This window comes from Molossus molossus, unplaced genomic scaffold (genome assembly GCF_014108415.1).
Source record: "Molossus molossus isolate mMolMol1 unplaced genomic scaffold, mMolMol1.p scaffold_m16_p_12, whole genome shotgun sequence".
Classification (NCBI taxonomy): domain Eukaryota; kingdom Metazoa; phylum Chordata; class Mammalia; order Chiroptera; family Molossidae; genus Molossus; species Molossus molossus.
The window spans coordinates 27,166,342-27,190,875 of record NW_023425347.1 but is presented as its reverse complement, the minus strand read 5'-3'; the positions used below and the strand labels follow the sequence as shown (position 1 = coordinate 27,190,875).

The 24,534-nt window shown below is 35.8% G+C and overlaps 1 protein-coding gene across 1 annotated transcript in view; it reads right to left on the bottom strand.

Annotated features, from left to right (window-relative positions):
• Positions 1–24,534, bottom strand: part of RANBP9 (RAN binding protein 9) — a 91,613-nt gene that overhangs the window by 29,151 nt on the left and 37,928 nt on the right. Inside the window, exons 3-5 of the mRNA XM_036255218.1 lie at positions 8,768–8,820; positions 7,786–7,953; positions 3,429–3,451 (exon numbers count right to left, since the gene is read on the bottom strand). Coding sequence (XP_036111111.1) covers positions 3,429–3,451; positions 7,786–7,953; positions 8,768–8,820 — 244 coding nt within the window. The remainder of the gene's footprint in view (positions 1–3,428; positions 3,452–7,785; positions 7,954–8,767; positions 8,821–24,534) is intronic.

Below are 24,534 nucleotides of genomic sequence, written 5' to 3'. Positions count from 1 at the left end.
ACACAATAGTAATTCTAAAGTGGGACAAAAAATAGTTGGAAGATAACATAAAAATAGTCGGCATGTCCACAACCAGCTAAGCCTTTTCCAAATAAATGATCACCAATACCTACCAACAAGGAACAAAGACATCTGCTTGCTCTGTCAAGTTATTTTACTTTCTTAGTACCACAAAAAGAGAAAACAAAACGAGAAACAAAACACCCCAGTATTAAACCCTTTAACCAATTCCAGATGAAACTTACAAACCCTCTGCAATAGTTCAGAACCCCATCAACCCACATACCAGCATCCACATCTACACTCCACCACCCCTCCCCACCCACTTCACCAGATGCTCTTTTTTTTTTAATCTTCACTGGTTGACATGCTTACAGAGAGGGAGGAAGGCGGGGGGGGTGGGGGTGGGGGTCAAAACATGGACATGAGAAACATGGTTGCCTTCCATATGTGCCCCAACTAAAGATCAAACCTGCAATCCAGGTATGTGCCCTGATTGGGAATTGAGCCTGCAATCTTTTGGTGGATGCTCCAACCAACTGAGCCACTCTGTCAAGGTCTCAGGCCCAAAATCTTGAAGAAAGTTTCTTTCTCACATTTTCACATCCAATTCATCAGGAAATTATCTTAGTTCTCAGTGGATTTCTTTTTTTCTTTTTTTTTTTTTAATTTTTATTGATTTCAGAGAGAGTGGAAGGGAGAGGGAGAGAGAGATAGAAACATCAATGAGAGAGAACATTGATTGGCCACCTCCTGCATGCCCCCCACTGGGGATCAGGCCCACAACCAGGGCATGTGCCCTGACCGGGAATTGAACCAGTGACCTCTTGATGCACGGGTCAATGCTCAACCACTGAGCCACCCCGCTGGGCAGTTCTCAGTGGATTTTTTAAAAATCGTATTTATTCATACTCTTTAATCCATCTGGAACTTATTGTGGTATAAATATAAAATAAAATCCTAAGATTACATATATATTTTAAAAAATAAATAAAACTTGTGCCATCATTACTTACTAAATAATGCTCTTGGTGAGCAATTCTTATCAGGACTCTGAATTTTTTTTTTGGCTTAGCAAAGTTCCTTCTATTATAACTTTGACTTCTTCATAGTTTTAAGGTATATTAATAATCTATAGATTGGATGTCTACTCTCTGCCTCTGAGTCTCCTGTCATCTCAAAACACCTGTGAAATAGGAATGTGTTTTAAAATATAGATGGCATCTTACATGTGGCCACACAGCCATCACTGACTGCACAGGTGTGAATTTGTTCAAGAATGAGCGCATGGAAAACTCTGGGATTTGATTATTTTTCCTGGTGAAACAGCTAGATAATTGCAACACTCTAAAACATCTTAGTTAACAAGCCAACTAAGAAAGGAATACGAGAGTCCTGGCTATTGTCTGAAAATCTTTAGTTAATACTTTCTGGCAGTATTAAGAAAGTGATAGCATCAGAACCTGCAAGATGCAGTCAGGAGCTTGGAAGAAAATGCCACAGACATAATGGAGAACTCTTCAGAAATGTTCTTGATGGCATGGAAGACAATGTCATGTAGAAAACCACCAATATCAACTCTAAAATAAAGTGTTTTAAAAAGTTGTACTCTGAATATGAAAAGTTTGGGGGACACTTTATAGACAATTTATATTGCTATTTCATCATTTTTAGGTATACAACAAGTGATACTGATTAAAAATCTATTAAATATCCTCAAAGATCAGTGGACAAATGTAAAATAAAAACTCTAAGTGATAGTTTGCTAGTTTTTCCCTCCCTAGTGTTACATCTGATGCATATTACAATTGACAGAGCCTTAGATTTGGTAAACAAGGTACCTAGAATCACACTTCTCATGTCTCTAGTGATGTGAGAGTCACCATCATTCCTCGCCTGGATTCCTGTAATAGACCCTCTCAGGTCTGTCTCTACCCTTATTCCCCACTTTGTCTAATTTTTCCACCCAGCAGCCAGTGATCCTTTAAAAACTGAAGTTGTGCTCGGCTGATGTGGCTCAAAGAAAGAGAATAAAACAGCATGGGAGTACCAAACATTGAACACAGTGCACCAAGAGGTTGCTGTTTTGATTCCCAGTCAGGGCACGTCTGGGTTGTGGGCTCGAACCTCAGTGGGGGGCATGCAGGAGGAAGCCAAGTGATGTTGATGTTTCTCTTTCATTAGTGTTTCTACCTCTCTCCCTAAAAATCAATAAAAACAATTAAATAAAAGTAAAAATAAATAAATAAAAGTAAAAACTAAAGTTGTGTCATAACTAAAACTCTGTAACGTCTATTTCACTGAGTAAATGCTGAAGCTTTTACAATGGCCCTCAAGGTCCAGATGATCCAGCAATCCCCTCACCCCCATCATTATCTGACTCATCTCCTACCACTCTCTACCTTTCTCAGGTCTCTCTACCTCACTTCATGCTATTCTTCCAACATACCAGACATACTCCTGCTTTAGTGCCACTTCCCTAACTGTTCCCCTCTGCCTGGGACATTCTTATCTTCCTCACTTCTTCAAAAGCCTCTGCTCAAATCTTACACTGAGCAAAGGTGAACAAATTGTACATCTTGTGTTCTGTTTGGTACTCCCATGCTGTTTTTTCTCTTTCTTTGAAAAGTACTTAAAACCTTTTAAAAATGTTGTAATTTACTTAAAAAAAATCCTCACCACAGGACATTTTTTCCACTGATTTTTAGAGAGTGGAAGGGAAGGAGAGAGGAGGTGAGAGAGGGAGAAGGAGACAAAGAGAAAGAAAGAAATATCTATATGACAGACATCGATTCATTGCTTCCTGCATGCTGCCCAACCAGGACCAGGGATCAAACCTGCAACCCAGGTACATGCCCCTTGACTGGTAATTGAACCCGCGACGCTTCAGTGTGCAAGCCGACGCTCTAACCACTTAACCACACCGGCCAGAGCATAATTCACTTAGTTTTAATGTATTATTTATTGTCTAACTTCTCCAGCTTGAATACTCTAAGAGGACAGACTTTTACCTTACCTGTTTTCTTGAATGATGTATCCAAGCACAACCACTGCCACACAGTAGGCATGCAATGTACACTGAATTAACAAATGACTAGAACTACTGTACAGTCACGTGCTGAAAAGTGTAACGTTATCAAAGAAACATATTTCAAATAAATGCATAGTGACATTAAAAAGTGTATTTTAATAAAAAAATTCTGATTTATTTTTTAGCTACAACCAAGTTCCCTTGCGCAATAGTGTCCACTATAATTTGAAGCTTAATTTCTTCAGGTCTATACCAATGGTGACTAGAGATCTCTATTCTATGCATGGCATATAAACTGAATGTCAGTAAGAACACATTCTAAATATGTTCACTACTAGTTCTTTATACTTCATTTAATTAAAAATGCAAAACTGCTTTAAAAAAAAGTATGTCTTACCGGTAGGTCAGTGAAAGCAATACCTGAAGAAAAAACAAAGTGGCATTAGAAGCTGTTTTTCAAAGGCAGACTATGGTGACAAGCTAAATTTCTAGTTAAAATGAAGAAAAAGAATGGCAAAGACAGAAAAGAAAAAAAAATTAAAAACCCAAATATAAAATAACAAGTAATTTTTTCTCAATAACACTAACAGGTCGGAACAAGTACTGACCCAATTTTCAAGATCATCTTCCTTATTAGCACACACCAATTTTATTTTGGGGGCACTGCTCTTGATTCCAAGATTTAAAAAATGATTTTAGATATACCTTCAAAGCTATGTTAGAAATCATATAAGAAAATTGGTTGCAAAATAGTCACATCTGAATTTTAACCAATACCCAAGGTGCTTTCTCCAGCCTTATTTAATCTTCGTCTCTTAGATTTAACTTTTAAATAATCTGAAGAGGAAGGGAAATATTTTCTGTTGCAATAAAAAGGTAAGCAATGAAAAATACAGTACCTTTGTTTCTTTAAAAAATGTCTTATAAAAGTACGTTCTTGAATAACCTTTGACTACACTGGAAAAAAACAAACACCTCCTCCTTCAAAAAATAAAGATCTGTATAGCTGAGAATTTCTCTTGGATGTCCTCTGACAAAAATTTCAACAGTCCGTTTCCAAATACACTTGAATGATGTTAATATCATTAGAATAAATCTCCTGGCATTCCCAAATTATTTAATAATCTCCCTTAAAATATTAAAATATATTACTTAACTGAAAATAAGAAAATAAACCAAATGTTTCCACAGGATCGTATTCGTAAACTGGTTAATCTCAAATCTTCCAGTATAAACACATATTAAAACAAAATAAAAGATCACACCAGCACTACCCCCTATGGTGCTGATCGTCATTGAAAAAGTGAGGGCATTTCTGTTAAATTATTTTCCTACTTGGGATTCTATAATTGTGCTGTACCATCAGAAAACTGACTCTATTCATGAAAGTACTACAGTTAAAAGACAAATTGATTACAAATCTCTACTACATGCTTTAAAAGAAATGCATAAAAATAATACTTTGTAGTTAAAGTCCTTTTAAAAACTAGTAAATTCATGCCCTGCCACTCCAGTAAAATATTGATTACTTTTTGTTTCATTCATAAATAGAAAGCAAAGTGACTATGGGCCAAATAGAAAAATTTATTCTAAAAATTTCGGGAAACAATAAATAAAATATTTCAATAAAATATTACCATACATACCTGCCATTTTTCATAAAATAGCAGCCTAATCAACTATTTTTTCCAAAGATATATATTTACAACAAAAACTGCCTAAATTTATAGTTTTAGTAAAAAGTTCCTTTTTGCCATTAATTACTGAACTCTTCTTTCTTTATACTACATACTAATGAAAGCCCCAACTTAATTTCATAGATTAACACTTTTGTCCACTGCCAAATATAGCTACCACAGTCTATACACAGTGAGACCACAAAAAGATGCCAGTTTAATAAGTTGGTATAATTATTTAAATATACCAAAAACAAGTTTTTTATATTTCTAATTTCCTAATTTGTCAAGAGGCTTTTTGAAGTGATCTTTAATTGATGAATGATATTCATTAAAATTGAGTAAACAAAATTCAAATTAAGTTAACCTGGATATTGAAATGTTTCTCCTTTAATTAGTTTCTCAAATAAAAACCTTCCCGTTTTTCTTTTTATAGTAAATAAACATATATTTTTAAAACCTGCATGAGACAGAAACTAAAGCTGTATCAGCTTTTGGGTAAAAATGACCCATTCGGGGAAGTACAAAGGAATGTGAGCTGACTAACACTGGCCTCCAGATGCTAGACCCTGGACTGGAGGCGTGCATGACTCTCCTACGAAGGGGCAGAGGGAGCGCGCGCTGCTCTTTGGGCCGTGAGTCTGTTACAACTGCTCGACTGTGCCAGTGCGGCAGGAAAGCAGTCGCAGACAGTGCGTAAAAATGGATGTGGCTGCATTCCAGTAAAACTTTAGTTAAAAAATAGACAGGAGACAAATTTGGCCCATGGTGACCTCTGTTCTAAAGAAATAATTTTGCTTACCAATGTTTTAGACTGCATCCCTGACACCTAGCCAGAGTCTGGCAAACGACGATAAGAAACACCATTTCACCTAAGAACTGCACATGCATCATTTCAGTGTAGTTTAACAACCTTAATAAAGTAGATATTAGAGTGATCCTACTTTATAAACCAAGGCACAGAAAATGTTAAGTAACTTGCATAAGGTCACATGGCTGGCCTAAATCAGGAGACAAAGCCAGGCAACTAAACAACCCATATTAACCACTGTGACGCTGCCTCTCTATATGTGTAATAAATATTTATTAATTTATGAGTAAAAAAAGCTAAATGTTTCCTTAAAGTTAGAACATAATTCCATCATTATGCATCCTTTAAAAAAAATCTCACATTTAAAAAACAGTTTTCTTTAAATTTACGTATCTGTGAAAAATCTAGTAGAAAAAAAATTTACTTCTTCCCATCTTCCAAAATATAATTTCTTCTATGGAATAAAGTTTAAAAACTGTAAAAAGACTAATTTTAATTTAAAAATGTCTTTTGCATTTCTGAACCAAAGGTCTCACCTAAGACAGAATTTCTCCTGGTTGAAGATATTAAATATCTTTAGCAGGCAAAGCCAAGTCAAACTACCCCAGTTAACTGCTTTGATAAATCAAAGCCAGAATACTAACAACAAATCAACTGAAGGGGCTCTATCTTTCTAGAAACCAGTTAGCCACGACAAACAAATTACAAATACATATATAACTTGCATGGTACCCTTGACATTCTTGTACTGATAAGAATACAGTTGACCCTTGAACAAAGTAGGGGTTAAAGGCACTGACCTCTGTGCAGTTAAAAAATCCACACAGATTTCTGACTCCCCTAAAAAGTTTAACGACTAATAGCTTACTGTTGACCTACGTAATCTTACCAATACATAAATAGTTGATTAACATATTTTGCACATCATATGTATTATAGCCTATATTCTTACAATTATCTAGAGAAAGAAAATGTTACTAAGAAAATCAAAAGGAAGAGAAAACACATTTACAGTACTCTATGTATTTACCAAAAAAAATCCACAGTTCAAACCTGTTCAATCGTCAACTCTGTGTATAAGAATCTTCTGTGGACTTGGGATAATCTTTAAGTCAGATAACACAGGACTTCAGAATAAATATTAATAATTAGAAGGAAAAGTTTTAAGCCAAACATAAATAAGAAGACACTAACTTTACATTAGGAGTATATGTTGAGACACTAAGAAAAAAAATAACTATTACCAATGCAGCCAGAAATTTAGAATTTTCTACTATAAAATGAAAGAATCGTTTTTGTGTTATATTAAAGAATATCTACTGCATATCTAAGCATACTATTTGCTGTCTAATTTTTAAATACTGTTTATAAGCCAAATGAAATTTCTGTCTTCTGAGGTTACTTGGTTTTTGCCTTCTTTCACTTCCTTTCATCAAAAACAATTTGCTATGAATCAAGGACATTTCAAACAGTAAAAGTCATGTGAAACCTTTTTATTTTTAAAACATGAATCATGCTATCCTTTAAACTTGCTGCAATACAAAAAAAAAACAAAAACTAAAAGAATTTCTATGAAATGGGAATGTAACAACCATTTACAATTTTTAAATTCAAAGTATTTTGAGTTCATATTTAACTGAAAACCCTAACCTTCTATTATTAGTCTTACAATGGACAGACATCTTCATGTTTTCATCAATTTATTTATTTCTTAATTAGTCACCTACACCCGTCTTTCATTCTCAGAAGTTTTGCTGTTATTTGCTTGTTTTACTTCTGATCCCTTCTGCAGAACTAACTTATAGTCACCATCCTTTATCAATCTTTGTTAGCAGGAATGATCTTTACGGTGTCAATGCCCTTCATTTGGTTGGTAGCATCAAGCTTTCCCTTCCTTATTTTACCCCCACGCAGGACTAAAAACTGACAGCCCTTTTTTCTTAACACCTGTTAACCTAGAGAACTGAATCACACTGTGAAGGGCTTTATTCAAAGCAAAGCAGAAAACCCTTAGCATTTCTATTACTAGAATAAATATTTAAGCATGGGACTTATTTCTATAGTTACTCCTATACATGGGATACAACGTGGCCTTCATAGACTACATTTTCCACCATTTTCTCAACATTCACCTGGGAGGAACAAAGAAATAATTTCCAGGGGCATCTATTTATAGAAGAGAATTACATAATAACTATGACTACCATGATGTAAGTACAATAACCACAGTATTTGGTTATTTTACACGCAATACATTAACTTAGTACCTAAACTATGTCCATTCTTGGTGTAGAAGCAGGTATTGTTGATAAGGTTAACACAACAGCCAATAACATCACCAGTTGTAAAAGTTGGTCCATAAGGTTGTCCAGTTCCAGAAGAACAAAATGAATGTCCATCGTCCCCATGATAACCATATGAATGCTTATCCCAGCCTAAAGGAAAAGTTTCAGTATATTAACAAAATGTAAAGTTGCTCTGTGCTACAGCTATTCATTATTATGATAAATAAGCAAGAATAGTACAAGTAATACAGAGATAAAATTCCCAAATGTTCATTTAAATTCTCAACAAATTCTATATTGAATTCTATATAAATTCTATATTAAAATACTGTTTTTTACAACTTTAAGGAAAAAAAATTTAGCACACAGAACAAAGGAACTTTGCTCTGATTTGGTACACACACACACACACACAGTTTAATATAAAATAGAAGATTTTTCTATTTTGCTTTCTATTTTCAAAATGTTTTTCCTCAAATTAATTTTAAACAATAGTAAATAGAACACCAGAACATATAATCCAAGTATTACTTCCATTTGATTAATAGTTTCAAGAAACAGTTCTGCCATCTGAATTTATACCTTCCTTAGTTTACTTTTAACACCAGACCCACATTCCCAGAATATGAAACAACTGAAAATGGGTTAAAAGCCAAGAATGTGTTGGAGAGCAAACAGAACAAACCACATTAAAATATTTAAAGTTGATATGACTATGTACTGGAAGTTTAAAAATAACAAAAAACAAAACAGGTAAAAAACAAAACAAAAAAATGCATGGGATATATGTTATGCCAAATAGTAAAAAAAATTTAATTTATTTTAAAAATTCAGTTTTCACTTTGAACTCACAGTACAGGTGATTAAAAATACAGAAAATAAATATGTTTAACTATTTCAAGTTATTAATGGAAAGTTTTAGCCACAAAAATCTATGAGACTCTACTATATAGTTCAACTGTACCTGGTAGTCTATTCATATTCACACCTTGAGCAGAAAGACCGATTCCCATGTAACTGTTAAAAAAAGAAAGGAAGATAAGCAGGTTATTATTGTTATATATGTATAAATTACCAAACACTCAAACATTATCAAGACCAAAAAGTTATTACAACTCATTAAATAGTAAAAAGAGCAAGATTAAGCAACAATAAAACCCAGATCACAGCAAATTCCAATAATCGTTCATAAACACACTCAAAGTATTGGTAATAATTAGGTTCTCTACTAAAAACAATAAAAGTCCTTCCAAATTATCTACACATATTTAGGATTTAGACTTTTAATAAAAGTACTGAGTGGCTTGTGGAAGAAAAAAAGAAATGTTAAATAAGAAACAAATGTGTTTCAAAAGATCACAGTAAAAATTCAGACCACACAACCACACAAAATAACATGGATACATATTTGGAAAAAATGTTAACTTTATATAAAAACATTTGAAATCCTTAATAAAATTACACTAAAAAGTATGTACTGTAGGGTTTCTATATATTGGTTTTCTAAGATTGTTTTGGCAAATCAACAAAACTGAGTAAGACTCTTAATTGTTCATTTATAAAACTAGAAGAACAAAATTATCTACACAAAAGAAATAAATGAAAAAAAGGTAATTAAGGTATGCAATTAATTTTTAAAAGGTTTTAAGATATTAATAAAACCTGACAAAGATAGTTCAAAAAAAGAAAAGTCTAAAGCAATACACTCATAAGTACTGATGCAAAAAGAAAACCTAAATAAAAAGCTTCTGAATCCAATTTGTTAAAAAGCTAATTGTCTGTGACTGCATCAAAATTTAAAGTGGCATTTAACAAATTTCAGCTACCATTTCTAATAAGAACTAAAATAAGAATAAAAGGACACTACTTAAATATGACACTTTTTTCCAAATCTAATAAGAGCAAGTAAGATATTGAACAGTGAAACACTGAAGCCATTTCCATTAAAATCAGAAACATGGAGATGCCTACAATGGTTAAACATTGTTTTGAATGTTTTAGATAATTTAATAAAATTAAAAAACTAAATGACCTATAAAAATAATAGAAGATATAAAATTATCTTTATTAATTTTTTTTTCTTTATTGATTTTTAGAGAGAGAGGAAGAGAGAGGGAGAGACAGAAACATAGTTGACAGAAAACATCAATGGGCCGTTTCCTACATACCCTCCAAATGGGGATTAGGCCCACAACCTGGGCATGTGCTCTGACCGGGAATCAAATTGGTGTGACCTCTTGGTGCATGGGTCGACACTCGACCACTAAGCCACACCCGGCCGGGCTATCTTTATTTTTAGTTGCTGCTATTCTGTACACAAAAAAACTACAGAATGTACTAAAAGGTGAATGTTAAATGACTTCTCACAAGAAAGTATGAAAGCCAGAAACAGTGGAATGAAATAATAAAATAAAAGTACAGAAAGGGAAGTGAGGGACCCATGTCAACCCAGGGTGTAATATTCAGGGAAATATCCTTCAAGAATAAAAATTAAATAAAAAAATTTTCAGATAAAAGAAAAATAATATAATGCATTTTTAATGGCAGACCTGCACTAAGAAAAATGCTAAAGAAAAGTCTGCCAAACTGAAAGGAAATGACATCACATAGATACTTGGATTTTCAGGAAGGAAGGAAGAACACTGGAAATGACTCACACATGGGTATGTAATAAAAGACTGATTTCACTCTTAATTTTCTTAAAATGTATCACTTTTCAAAGCAAAAAGAACATACACTGTGCAGTTTACAAGATATGTAGATGTAATACATATGACAACCACAGCAAAAAGTACAAGAGGAGGGGGCAAATGAACCTACATAATTGCAAGTTTCTACATTTTATGTGAAATGATACAAAATATATATATATATTAAAATCTCTAGAGTAACCACTAAAAAATAGTTGCAGGAAAAAAGTATCTGACAGAATTCAACACCCATTGACAATAAAAATTCATAGCAAACTAGAAATACAAGGGAACTTCCTTAACCTACATTTACAAAAAACCTTCAGCTAGCCTTTTTAATAGTAAAATACTGAATGCTATTCCCCTAAGAACAAGGCAAGAATTCCATATCCCACTATTTATATTCAAAATTGTACTGCAAAACCTAGATATTTAAATAATGCAATAAGAAATAAAAGGCATAAATAATAAAAAGGAGAAAAATAAAACAAACTTTATTTGTAGATGACATGGCTGTTTATAAATTTATTTCAAAAGTCCTAGGGAATCTACAAAATAATCAGTAGACTTAAATGAATTTAACAAGGTTGCAGGATACAAGGTTACTATACAAAAACCTATTGTATTTGTATATATTGACGCAAACACTAAGAAAATGAAATTTAAGAAACATGTACAATAACACCCGAAAATATAAAACACGTAATTGAACATAGACATGCAAGACCTCTACTGAAAATTATCAAACATGTTAAGGGGAATTAAAGAAGATGTAAAGAAATGTTTACAGACTGAAAGACTCAATATTATTAAGGCTGTAATTCTCTTCAAATTGATCTTTAGAATCAATGCAACTCAAATCATAATCACAGCAGGTTTTCTAAAAATCGACAAGCTGATTCCAACATTTATATAGAAATCCACAGGATCTAACATATGCAAAGAAAGCTTGAAAAAGAATATAGTTGTAGGACTTACACAATCTAACTTTAAGATTACCAAGAAACTGAGTAATCAACAAAGTATAATAATGGCATAAAGATCAACAAATAGATCAATGGACTGAATTAAGAAAGAGACCCACACTTATACAGTCACTTAATGTTATATAATAGGTGCCAAATCTAAAGGGTAACTAATGTTCTTCTTAAAAAAAAAAGATAGAATGTCCATATGGAAGAAAAAAATGAACATTAATCTCTACCTCATACAAAACACAAAAATCAACTGAAGATGGATCATAGTTCTGAACATTAAAGTTAAAATTATAAAACTTCTGAAATAAAACATGTGAATATCTTCTTATCATATGGGGATAAAGCAAAGATTTATTAGGACACAGAAAGTAAGAACTATAAAATAATAAACTCAGCGCTGGCCGGTTTGGCTCAGCGGTTGGAGCGTTGGCCTGCGGACCAGAGAGTCCCGGGTTTGGTTCCTGCTAGGGGCACATACCAATAAATAAATAAATAAAATAATAAACTCACAAATTAGACTTCACCAAAATTAAACTTCTGCTCAAAACATAAAACAATCCAATTTAAAAAAAAGGGCAAAAGATCTGATCAGACACTTCACAAAGACAGTACTGCAAATAACCAAGAAGCACATAAAACTGCACATACAATTAGTCTAAGGGAAATGCAAATTAAAGATACCACTATACACTCAGTAGAATGTTAAATTTTTGTTTGTTTGTTTTTCAAATCCTCACCCAAGCATATTTTGAGCATATTTTTCCACTTATCTTTGGATAGAGTGGGAAGGAGGGAGGGAGAGAGGGTGAGAGACATCAATGAAAGAGAGACATCGATTGATGGCCTCCCGCACGATCCTGATGAGGGCTAAGTATTGAACTGCAACCAAGGTATGTACCCTTGACCAGAATCAAATCCATGATTGGTCCACAGGCCAACTGCTGAGCCAAATCAGTCATGGTGAATGTTTAAAATTTAAAGGACTGGCAACATCGGTGTTGCCAAGAATATGTGACAGTAAGAACTTTCATACATTGTTGGTGGGACTATAAAATGGTACCACTTCTTTGCAATACTGGCTGGCAGTTTCTTATAAGACTGAACATGTACCTACCCAAAGACCTAGCAACTCTACTCCTAAAAGAAAAAAAGGCATATGTCCAACCTAAAGACAATACAAATATGTTCATAGCAGCTTTATTCACAATAGGTAAAATCCCCAAACAGCCTGGATATCTATCAACAAACTAATGGATACACAAGTTGTGGTATATTCTATTCAGAAATAAAAGGGAGGCTGAGTCCCTCCCCCACATCACAGATGCCATCTTTCCTGGGTGGAGCATTCCCCTCCTAGGCATCAGTGTGGGGGAAAGCAATAGCCCCACCTTCTGAAGTGCTTCTGAGACCATCCTTTGGAACTTGAACTATGCTGAGGCATCAGCTTCCTAGACCAGGGTGTAGTGGTCTGGGCAGACTCAAGAGGTGTCAGTGATTAAGTTGTACTGCGCTTTGGGGTGGGGGCACTCCCCCCGCTTTCCTATGAACCTCACTGGCGCCTCCCCCACATAGGAGATCTTTTAACCCCACTCTCCCCACCCCTGGTGGCTCTGCTCTGCTGAAAATAGGCTCCTGGAAGAGTCTGGGACAGGCTAAATGGTGTGGCTCTAGGACAGGGAAATTCTTTCTCTCACATGCCTGGCCAGTGAAGAGCTCTCCCTTCACACAGTCAAATCTTGACCTGTTTGGGCCTAATAAACTCTGATGGCATCACCTTGAAAAATCCAAGATCCTGCCACACCACAATGGTCTACAGGAACTCAGCAGGTGGCAGCTAATCTTGGTGTATCCTAGGACTTTTGCTGAGTGTCCCCAGAACCACAGCACTAACACTGAATTTGAATATGTATCAATCTGGTGAATATAACTCACCTCTACCTGGTGATTCACTGAGAAACTACTTCATGCAACTTGAGTAAAGCCAAAGGCTCTTTCATTGACTGATCTAACAGGCACCCGGCAGACAAAAGCAGAGAGAAGCAGAGGAACAAAGGTGGAGGTGGGCCTCGGAGTACTCTGGGAATTTTGCTGCTCTCCCCCTAGGCTGGTGCTGGTAAAAGCTGGCCTTGGTGCATGGCTTGGTCCTTCCTGCACACACCCAGGCCCAGCAGAGAAAGCCAAAAACTGTGGAATGCTTTGTAACCCCAAACAGGGTACTCAAGGCCAGTCACAGGCACCAAATGACATTGGTCTGGAGCAGGGTCCCCCCAAGAGGCCCCAGACCCAACACACCCAGTGTCCAGCTTCACACAACATCAGAGAAGGATCCAATTAGCTTCAGAAGCAGCATATCCAAAAGGAGATCTCCTCAGGTACCACACCCTGCTGAGGCAAATTCTGCTCAGTGTGGATAGCACCTGCAAAGCAGCTTCGTACACTGTGTTTGGGGTTGATCCTCATAGTCAGGTAGCCTAAGGGTCGACCTCATGCACAAATGGGCCAATACCAATCAAAACATAATCACAACAGGCAAGCCTATATAATCCACACAAGAGACACTCCTGGAGCACCCAACTCAGGTGAGCAAGAAGACTATGCCACTGGGTCCTATAGGACAACTACTACAAAAATCACCCTACCAAGACTAGGAGTCATAGCAGATCTACCTAACACATAGAAACAAAGAAATACAAACACAAAGAGGCAGCCAAAATGGGGAGACAAAGAAACAGTCCCCAAATGAAAGAACAGGAGAAATCTCCAGAAAAAACGAGCTAAATGAAATGAAGGCAAGCAATTTATCAGATATAGAGATGAAAAAAATGGTTACAAGGATACTCAAAGAACTTAGTGAGAACTATAACAGCATGAGAAAAGACATAGAAACCACAAAAATAAGCCAGTCAGAAATGAAGATCACAATCTCTGAAATGAGGAATACACTAGAAAGAATAAATCACAGATTAGATAAAGCAGAGGATCGAATCAGAGATTCTGAAGACAACGTAGAAAAAAAGAAAAAAGAATGTTTTTAAATGAAGACAGTTTAAGAAAGTTTGGGGCCAACAAGAAGCATATCAACATCTGCATCATAGGGATATCAGAAGGGGAAGAGAGAGAAAAGGGTTCAAGAACCTATTTAAAGAAATAATGACTGAAAACTTAGCTAACCCGGTGAAAGAAAAAGAGATATATATCCAGGAAGCACACAGTCCCAAACAAGATGAACCCAAAGAGGCCCACAGCAAGACACATCATCATTAAAATGGCAAAGGCTAGCCCTGGCCAGTTTGGCTCAGCTTTAGAGTGCTGGACCATGGACCAAAGAGTCCCGGGTTTGATTCCAGCCAAGGACACGTATCTCGGTTGTGGTGCATCCCTGGCCATGGTTGGGGTCATGTGGGTGGCAACCAATTGATGTCTCTCTCTCATATTGATGTATCTCTCATTCTCTCTCTCTCTTCTTCCCTCTCTCCCTCCTGCTTTATCTGGAGATAAATGTAAAAATTTCCTTGGGTGAGGATAAAAATAAATAAAATAAAATAAAATAGCAAAGGCTAAAGACAAAGAGAATCTTAAAAGCAGCAAGAGAAAGACAGTTAACTACCTATAAGGGAACTCCCATAAGACAGTCAGCTGATTTCTCAACAGAAACATTTCAGGCCAAAGGGAGTGGCATGAAATATTCAAAGCTATCATTTAAAATTGAGGAAGAAATAAAGAGCTTCCAGACAAGAAAAAATTAAAGCAATTTATTATCACCAAACCAGTATTACAAGAAATGTTAAAGGATCCTCTTTAAGAAGAAAGAAAAAACCAGAAGAACATAGTTAAAATAAAATGGCAATAAATATGTATCTATCAATAATCACTTTAAATGGACATGGCTTAAGTGCTCCAATAAAAAGACATAGGGTAGCTGAATTAATAAGAAAAGAAGACCCATGTATATGCTGTCTACACAAGACCTACCTCAGAATAAAAAGATATGCACAAACTAAAGGTAAAGAAATGAAAACAGATATTTCATGCAAATAGAAAAGAACAAAAAATGGTGAGGCAATACTTATATTTACATAATGATAAAGGGAGCAATCTGACAAGAGGATACAACCCTTGTAAACATTTATGCACCCAACATAGTAGCACTTTAATAAATAAAGTAAATCTTGATATACACCAAGGGAGAAATCAACGTGGTCACAGCAGGGGATTTTTTTTTTTAATCCTCACTGGAGGATATTTTTCCATTTATCTTCAGAAAGGTGGGTGGGGTGGAGGGGGTAGGGCATCGACTTGACAGAAAGACATAGATTGGCTGCCTCCCACATGACCCCCACCAGGGCCAGGGACCGAACCACAACTGAGGTACATGCCCCTGACCAGAATCAAACCCACAATGCTCTGGTCCACGGGCCAACATTCTAACCACTGAGCAACTGGCCAGGGCCAGGAGATATTTTTAAAAATATGTTTTTATTGACTTTAAAGAGGAAGGGAGAGAGAGAAACACTGATCTGAGAGAGATACATCAGTCAGCTGCCTCCTGCATGCCCCTTACTAGAAATCGAGCCTACAACCAAGGCATATGCCATGACCGGAAATTAAACCGGTATCTCTCAATCCATGGGACGATGTTCAATCCACTAAGCCACATTGGCTGGACATAGTAGGGGATTTTAAAACCCCACTGACATCAATGGATAGATCTTCCAGACAGAAAATCAACACAGAAACACTGGCCTTAAATGACACTCTAGTTCAGATGAATATAATTGATATCTTCCACAACATTTCACCCCAAAGCAGCAGACTACATTCTTTTCAAGTGCACATGAAACACTTTCCAAAATAGTACATGTCAGGACACAAAAAAAGTCTCAATAAATTTAAGAAGACTGAAATCATATCAAAGCATCTTCTGTGACCATTGTGGTATAAAACTAGGAATCAATCACAAGAAAATAACTGAAAAACATATAAGCACAAGTAGGCTAAATAACATGTTATAGTACTAAAAAATCAATGGGTTAACAATGAAACCAAGGAATAAATCAAAAGATACACTGAAGCAAATGAAAATAAGAAACCAGCCCTGGACAGATTGGCTTAGCAGTAGAGCGTCAACCCGACAGGTCAAGGCCATGTACCTGGGTTGCAGATTCAATCCCCAGCCCTGGGGTCTTATGTGTCTCTCACATTAATGTTTCTGTTTCTCTCTCTCTCTCTCTCTCTCTCTCTCTCTCTCTGTCTCTCTCTCCCTCCCACCCCTCCTTCCCTCCTACTCAATCAAGAAATTAATGAAAAAAGTATCCTCAGGTGAGAATTAATAAAAAACAAAACAAAATAAATAAATAAAAAAAGATAAGATGTCATCACTTGCATTAAAAAAAACAAAACAGGAAGAAAAGGAAATGAAAACAAAACAACCCAAAATCTATGGGAAACAGTGAAAGCTGTCCAAAGAGAGAAATTCATAGCCTACCTTAAGAACAAAAATCATAAATAAAAACTCTAACTTTACACTTAAAGGAGCTAGAAAAAGAACAACCACCAAAGCCCAAAGAGAGGAGAAAAAATGAAAATAATAAAAATCAGAGCAGAAATAAACAAAATAGAATCTAAAAAAAAAACTATGTATTGCCCGGCCGGTGTAGCTCAGTGGTTGAGTGTCGACCCATGCACCACGAGGTTGCCAGTTCGACTCCTGGTCAGGGCACATGTTCAGGTTGTGGGCCCAATACCTGGTGGAGAGCATACAGGAGGCAGCCAATCGATGTTCTCTCTCATTGATGTTTCTATCTCTCTCTCTCCTTTTCCCTTTTTCTCTCTCTAAAATCAAAGAAAAAAATTTTAATAAAAATAAAGTAACTATATAAAGATCAATGAAACCAAGAGTTGGTTCACTGAAAAAATAAACAAGACGACAAAACCTTTAACCAAACTCATCTGAGCACCTGAATAAATAAAATCAGAAATGTAAGAGAAGTAACAACTGACATCAAAGAAATGCAAATAATTGTATAAAAATATTATGAACAACTACACGCCAACAAATCTAGACATAAGGAACAAATTCCTAGAAACACATAATCTTCCACATTTAATCTGGAAGAATCAGAAAACCTGAACAGACAGATTACAACTAAAAAATTGAGGCACTAATAAAAAAAACAAAACCTCCCAACAAACAAAAGTACTGAACCAGGTGGCTTCACAGAAGAATTTTACCAAACATTCAAAGAACTAACACCTATCCTTGTCAAACGATTCCAAAAAATTCAAGAGGAGCTAAGACTACCAGCTCGTTTTACAAGGACAGAATTATCCTAATTCCAAAACTGGATAAAGACACTACAAAGAAAGAAAATTAAAGGCCAATATGCCCTATGAACATAGATGCTAAAATCCTCAACAAAATATCAGCAAACTGGATCCAGCAATACATGAATAAGATCACACACCACAATCAAGTGGGATTTATTTATTTAATTATTTATTTATTGTGTGTGTAAGATTTTATTTATTTTCTTTCTTTTTTTTAATCTTTATTGTTGAATGTATTACAGATGTTCCTCATTTTCCTCTCATTAACCCCCTCCTTCCCACTCCTGCCTTCCTCCTGCCTTTTCCCACACTGTTGTGTCCATTGGTTATGCATATAAGTTCTTTGGTTTATTTATTCCCACCCAACTCCCTTCTCTGAGGTTTGTCAGTCTAGCAACCAATTTGTACTTCTTAATCCCTTCATTTTTTCAGCCATACCCCCAAACCCCCTTCCATCTGGCAACCAACAAAATGTTCTCTGTATCTATGAGAATGTTTCTGTTCTGCATGTTCATTTTGTTTGTAGATTCCATTGTCAATAGAAATGTATTCATTGCCATTTTGTTTGTCCATATATTTTATCTTTTTCTTTAAGAAGACCCTTCAACATTTCATATAATAATGGTTTGGTGGTGATGAACTCCTTTAACTTTTTCTTGTCTGGGAAACTCTTTATATGGCCATCAATTCTAAATGACAGCTTTGCAGGATAGAGTAATCTTGGTTGTAGGTTCTTGCTTTTCATCACTCTGAATATTTCTTGCCACTCCCTTCTGGCCTGCAAAGTTTCTTTTGAGAAATCAGCTGACAGTCTTATAGGAACTCCTTTGTAGGTAACTAACTGCTTTTCTCTTGCTGCTTTTAATATTCTCTCTCTGTCTTGAACCTGTTGCACTTTTATGAAGATGTGTCTTGGTGTGGGCCTCTTGGGGTTCATCTTGTTTGGGACTCTTCTCTGTGCTTCCTGGACTTGTATGTCTGTTTCCTTCACCAAGTTAGGGAAGTTTTCTGCCATTATTGTTTCAAATAGGTTTTCGATTTCTTGTTCTCTCTCTTCTCCTTCTGGCACCCCCAAGATGTAAATGTTGGCATGCCTGAAGTTGTCCCAGAGGCTCCTTACACTATCTTCATTTTTTTTTATTCTTTTTTCTTTTTGCTGTTCTGATTGGGTGTTTTTTGCTTCCTTATATTCCAAATCGATGGTTTGCTTCTTGGCTTTACCTACTCTACTATTGAATCTGTGTAAACTATTTTTTATTTTTGTTAGTGCCCCCTTCATTTCTGACTATGTATCCATCATTTCTGACAGATCCTTTCTTATGCTCTTGAGGCCCTCACTAAGTTTGCTGAGGTTCTCACTAAGTTCATTGAGCATCTTTATAAGCAGTGTTTTGAACTCAGCATCTGTTAGGTTGCTTATCTCCATTTCGCTTAGTTCTTTCCCTGGAGTTTTGTTCTGTTCTTTCATTTGGGACCTGTTTCTTTGTCTCATTTTGGCTACCTCCCTGTGTTTGTTTCTATGTATTACTTAATGAGAGGTATGGAGATAGCTGAGACCAGGTGCTGTTGTTTGAAAGAATTCAGGAAAACCTGAAGCAGGATCCAAGACAGGCCAATCCTATGGTTAAGCAACTGGCAACAGCTTGGATGGGCCTGAAAATTGGGTGGGGCAAGGCCTCAAGGAATCACCAGGGTGGGCAAACAGTGTGAGCCAGGTTGCTGGAGTCCCAGATATAGCGGCTGTCTGTCGTCCCAGGGAAGGGCTCACCAAAGGAACAAAGGTCTCTGACAGCACGTCTGTCCAGGAGAAAGCCCCCTCTCCAATGCCAAACAGCTCAGTTCTTCCCTGTATGTCGCTGGTACCCCTCAAGCTGCTTCTCCTCTGAGTTTAAAGGGAGCAAGTCCAAGTAACTCCGTGCGCAGGCCCTTTAAGAGGAGCTGCCTGGGGCTCCAGCTGCCTCAGACTCCCTGAGCCTCAGTTCCCGCTGGTTTTTGCAGCCAGAAAATATGGGGACTTCTCTTCCTGGCCCTGGAACCCTGAGCGGGGCGCCTGGTGTGGGACAGGGACCCCTCAGTCCTCAGGGAGGACCTTCCCAGCCAGGTGTCCCTCCTGATTTTTATCCGCCACACTTGGGTGTGGGACCAGCCCATCCGCCTCCGCCCCTCCTACCAGTCTCGATGTGGCTGCTTCTTTAATTTCATAGTTGTAGGACTAAACATTCCACTCAGCTTGATTTCAGGCAGTTTTGAATGATGGTTGTTTTGTAGTTCAGTTGTAACTTTGATGTGGTTGTGGGAGGATGCGATACCGCGTTTACCTACACTGCCATCTTGACCAGAAGTGATCAAGTGGGATTAATACGAGGCTACAAGGTTTGCATAATATCCACAAATCCAGAAATGTGATACACCACATAAACAAAATGAAAGATAAAAATCACATAATTATATCAATAAATGCAGAAAAAGTATCGGATAAAATCTAGCACCCACTTATGATAAAAACTCTTAGCCAAATGGGAATAGAGGGAACCTATCTCTACGTAATAAAGGTTACATGTGACAAACCCACAGCTAACATCATACTCGATGAGCAAACACTAAAAACTTTTCCATTAAGGTCAGGAATAAGGTAGGGATATCGCTTTCACCACTTTTATTCAACATAGTACTGGAAGTCCTAGTCACAGCAACAGACAAGAAGAAATAAAAGGTATCCAAATTGGAAAAGAAGAAGTAGAACTGTCATTATCTGTAGATGACATGATACTGTATATAGAGAACCCTAGAGATTCCACACACAAAAACTAGAACTGATCAATGAATTCAATAAAGTAGCAGGACACAAAATAAATATCCAGAAATCAGTTGCATTTTTATGTACCAAATACTGAACTATCAGAGAGCAAAACTAACAAATCAATTCCATGTATCACTATATCAAAAAAGTAAAATATCTAGGAATAAATATAACTAAGGACTTGTACTCAGAAAATTATAAGACACTGAAGAAAGAAACGGAAGAAGATACAAATAAGTGGAAGCATATAGTATGTTCATGGATAAGAAAAACATCATAAAAATGCCCATACTTCCCAAAACAATCTACAGATTCAACACAAGTCCTATCAAGATACCAATGGTATATGTCATAGAACTAGAACAAATATTCCAAAAATTTATATGGAAATGCAAAAGACTCTAGAGAGCCACAGCAATCTTGAGATATAAAAATAAAATTGGAGGAATTATTTTACCTGATATCGAACAGTACTACAAGGCCACAATAATGAAAACAGCATGGTACTGACATAAAAACAGACATATAGGGCAATGGAATAGAATAAACATCCCAGAAATAAACCCACACCTTTAAGATCAATTGATATTTGACAAAGGAGGCAAGAACACATAATGGGTAGAGATAGTCTATATTCAATAAACAGTGTTGTGAAATTGGACAAGTACACGCAAAAAAATAAAAATAAAACTAGACCATCAGTTTATACCATACCCAGGAATAAATTCAAAATGGATGAAAGACTTAAATGCTAGACTTGAAACTGTAAAAGTCCTAGACGAAAACTAGTGTATAGGCAGTAGAATCTCTGACACTTCTCTTCACAATATTTTTTCTGAAACACCTCGGGCAAGAAAAACAAAAGAAAAAATAAACAAATGAGGCTAAAACTTTTTACACAGCAAGGGAAACCATCAATAAAATGAAAAGACAACCCACTGCATGGGAGAACATATTCACCAATGATGCATGTGATAAGGGGTTTATACCCAAAATTTATTTAAAAAAAACTTATATAACTCAAAACCAAAAAAAACCCCCAAACAATCCAATTATAAAATTGGTGAAGAACCTAAATAGGCACTTCTCCAAAGAGGACATACAAATGACCAATAGACATATGAAAATATGCATCATTAATCATCAGAGAAATGCAAATTAAAACCACAATGAGGTATCACCTTACACCTGTCAGAATCACTATCATCAACAAACAAGTGTTGGTGAGGATTCCGGAAAAAGGGAGTTACCTCAAAAAATTAAAAATGGAACTGCTTCCAATTTTTAATTTAAAAATGGAAGTGATTCCAATTCTGGGACCATAACTGAAGAAACCCAAAACATTAATTGGAAAGAACAGATGTACCCCTGTGATCACTACAGTATTATTTACAATAGCCAAGATTTGGAAGCAGCCTAAGTGCCCATCAGTAGGTGAGTGGCTCAAAAATCTGTGGTACGTTTACACAATGGAATACTACTTGGTCATAAAAAAAAAAATCTTATCCTTTTTGACAGCATGGATGGAATGGAGAACATTCCACTAAGTAAAATAAGCCAGTCAGAGAAAGATAAGTATCACGTGATTCCAGTCATATGAGGAATCTAATGAACAAAAACTAACAAACAGAATAGAAACAGACTTTCACAGATACAAAGAACAGATTGACAGCTGTCAATGGGGAGAAGTATAGGGGGAGAGGGTCAGAAAGGTGATGGGATTAAGAAAAAAAAACACACACACAAAAACAAAAAACAACTCACAGACACAGACAAGTGTGGTGATTACCAGAGGGAAAGAGGGATAGACGGTAGAAGAGGGCAAAGTGGGGGATAAATGGTGATGGAAGGAAATCTGTCTTGGGGTGGTGAACACACAATATACTGATGATGTATTATAGAATTGTACACTCGAAACCTATTTAATTTTATTAACCAATGTCACCCCAATAAATTCAATTAAAAAATACAAAAGTGAATTACTGATATACACTATATGGATGATTTAAAAAATGCTATATTGAATCATGATTCCTTTCACATGAAGTTCTAAAAAGAGGCAAAATGAAAGGGTAAGGACAGGGCACAACTGGGAAATAGCACAAGGAAACATTTCTGAGGATGATGGTATTGTTCTGTATTTTGACAGAAGTTTACACTTCACAGGTTTATGTATCTGCAAAAAAATTCAGATAATACACTTAAGATTTGTGTATTTCACTGCACATAAATATTACAATTTTAAACAGAGTGAACAAATATCAAATTCTAGTTAATATGCATACTGTAGTGATTAGGTGTGAAGTCAGTCTACTTTGAAATGAATAAAAAAATAAGATGGACTAATGACTAGACAGAGGAATGGATAGATATGAGATTCTATATCACAACATTTAAAGTCCTTAAAATCACCATACTGTACAAAATCATGCAATAAATCCACAGTGCTTATGGGGAAAATGGAGTTAAGAGCACAATGTTCTAAAACTTCATCATTAATTCCATAAAAAAAAACAACAATAAAAGAACCCAATTAAAAAAAAACAAAAAACTCAAAATTCAACTAAAAGTTTTACATGTTTTCTTTGTTTTAAAAAATTACTACAATAAACATGGCACTTTACACTGAAAAAGATGTAAAGTTTACTCGGGGAAGTGGATGACATAAAGATTTCAGCTTAAAAATTATTTCAAAGTGGTGGAAGGAGTGTTATTTGAGAAGGGGAAAATTGTAACACCAGATGTGCATGGGTGTAGCTTATAACACAGTGAACCAAGATAGTTTGTAAATGTTTGAGGTGTTGCATGACATATAAAAACAAGCTCAAATTCAACAACAGTGAGGGAGTTACAAGATTTAAGCACACAGAAAAGAAATTTATTATCGGGGTACTATGTGTTTAGAAAGGGAAATGGTCATGAATATTTTTCAGAACAATGTATCAATATAGATAATTCCAAATTATACATTTGCATGGTTAAGTAAATAATAGTTGTGCCAAATATCAAATAACAGAACTAAGAGGACTAGGTTAATCCTCTGAGGTTACTATTATTGTTTTATATTGTTAATGCTATGTACATCCAGTTATACTCACAAGACTTCTCATGAGAAACCATGGAAGCCAGCCCTGGCTGGTTTGGCTCCGCGATAGAGTGTTGGCCAGCGGACTAATGAGTCGCAGGTTTGATTACGGTCAAGGACACATAACTTGGTTGCTGTTCATCCCTGGCCCTGATCGGGGTTGTGCAAGAGGCAACCTGTCCAGATTTCTCTCTCTTTTTCCCTTTTTTCTCCCTTTCTCTCCCTCCCACTCTATCTGAAGATGAATAGAAAAATATCCTCAGGTGAAGATTAGAAAAAAAAGGAAAGAAACCATGGAAGCCAGAGACAGTGGCATGACAAATTATAACTGCTGAAATTTTTTTAAAAACCTGTAAACCAAGAATTTTATATCCAGCAAAGCTATAATTCAAAAATGAAGAAACAAAGACATTCCCAAATAAACAACAATATAGAATTTATCTCTAGCAGAACTGTGCTATAGGATACAGTACAATGGAAAAGGAAGGATACTGAACAGTAAAATTCAAATCCATGCAAAGAAATAAAGAACAGTAAAGATAACTAGAAGGCAAACATAAAACACAGCAGAAATGTATTTTTGTTTGTAACTCTTTTCTTCTTCTAAGCTAAAGGATATAAAGCAATAATTAAAACTCTCTGGGCTTAAACTCTATATAAAGATATAATTTTATTACAATAATTGCAAACAGGAGACGGAAGAAAATGGAGATAATATAAACCAAAGTTTAACACATTATTAAGTTGGTATTAATCCAAATTATATTGTTCCAAGTTATCATCTGAGTAATCCTCCAGAGTAACCACTACGAAAAACTCATAACTTCCCTAAGACCCAGCAATTCAACTCTT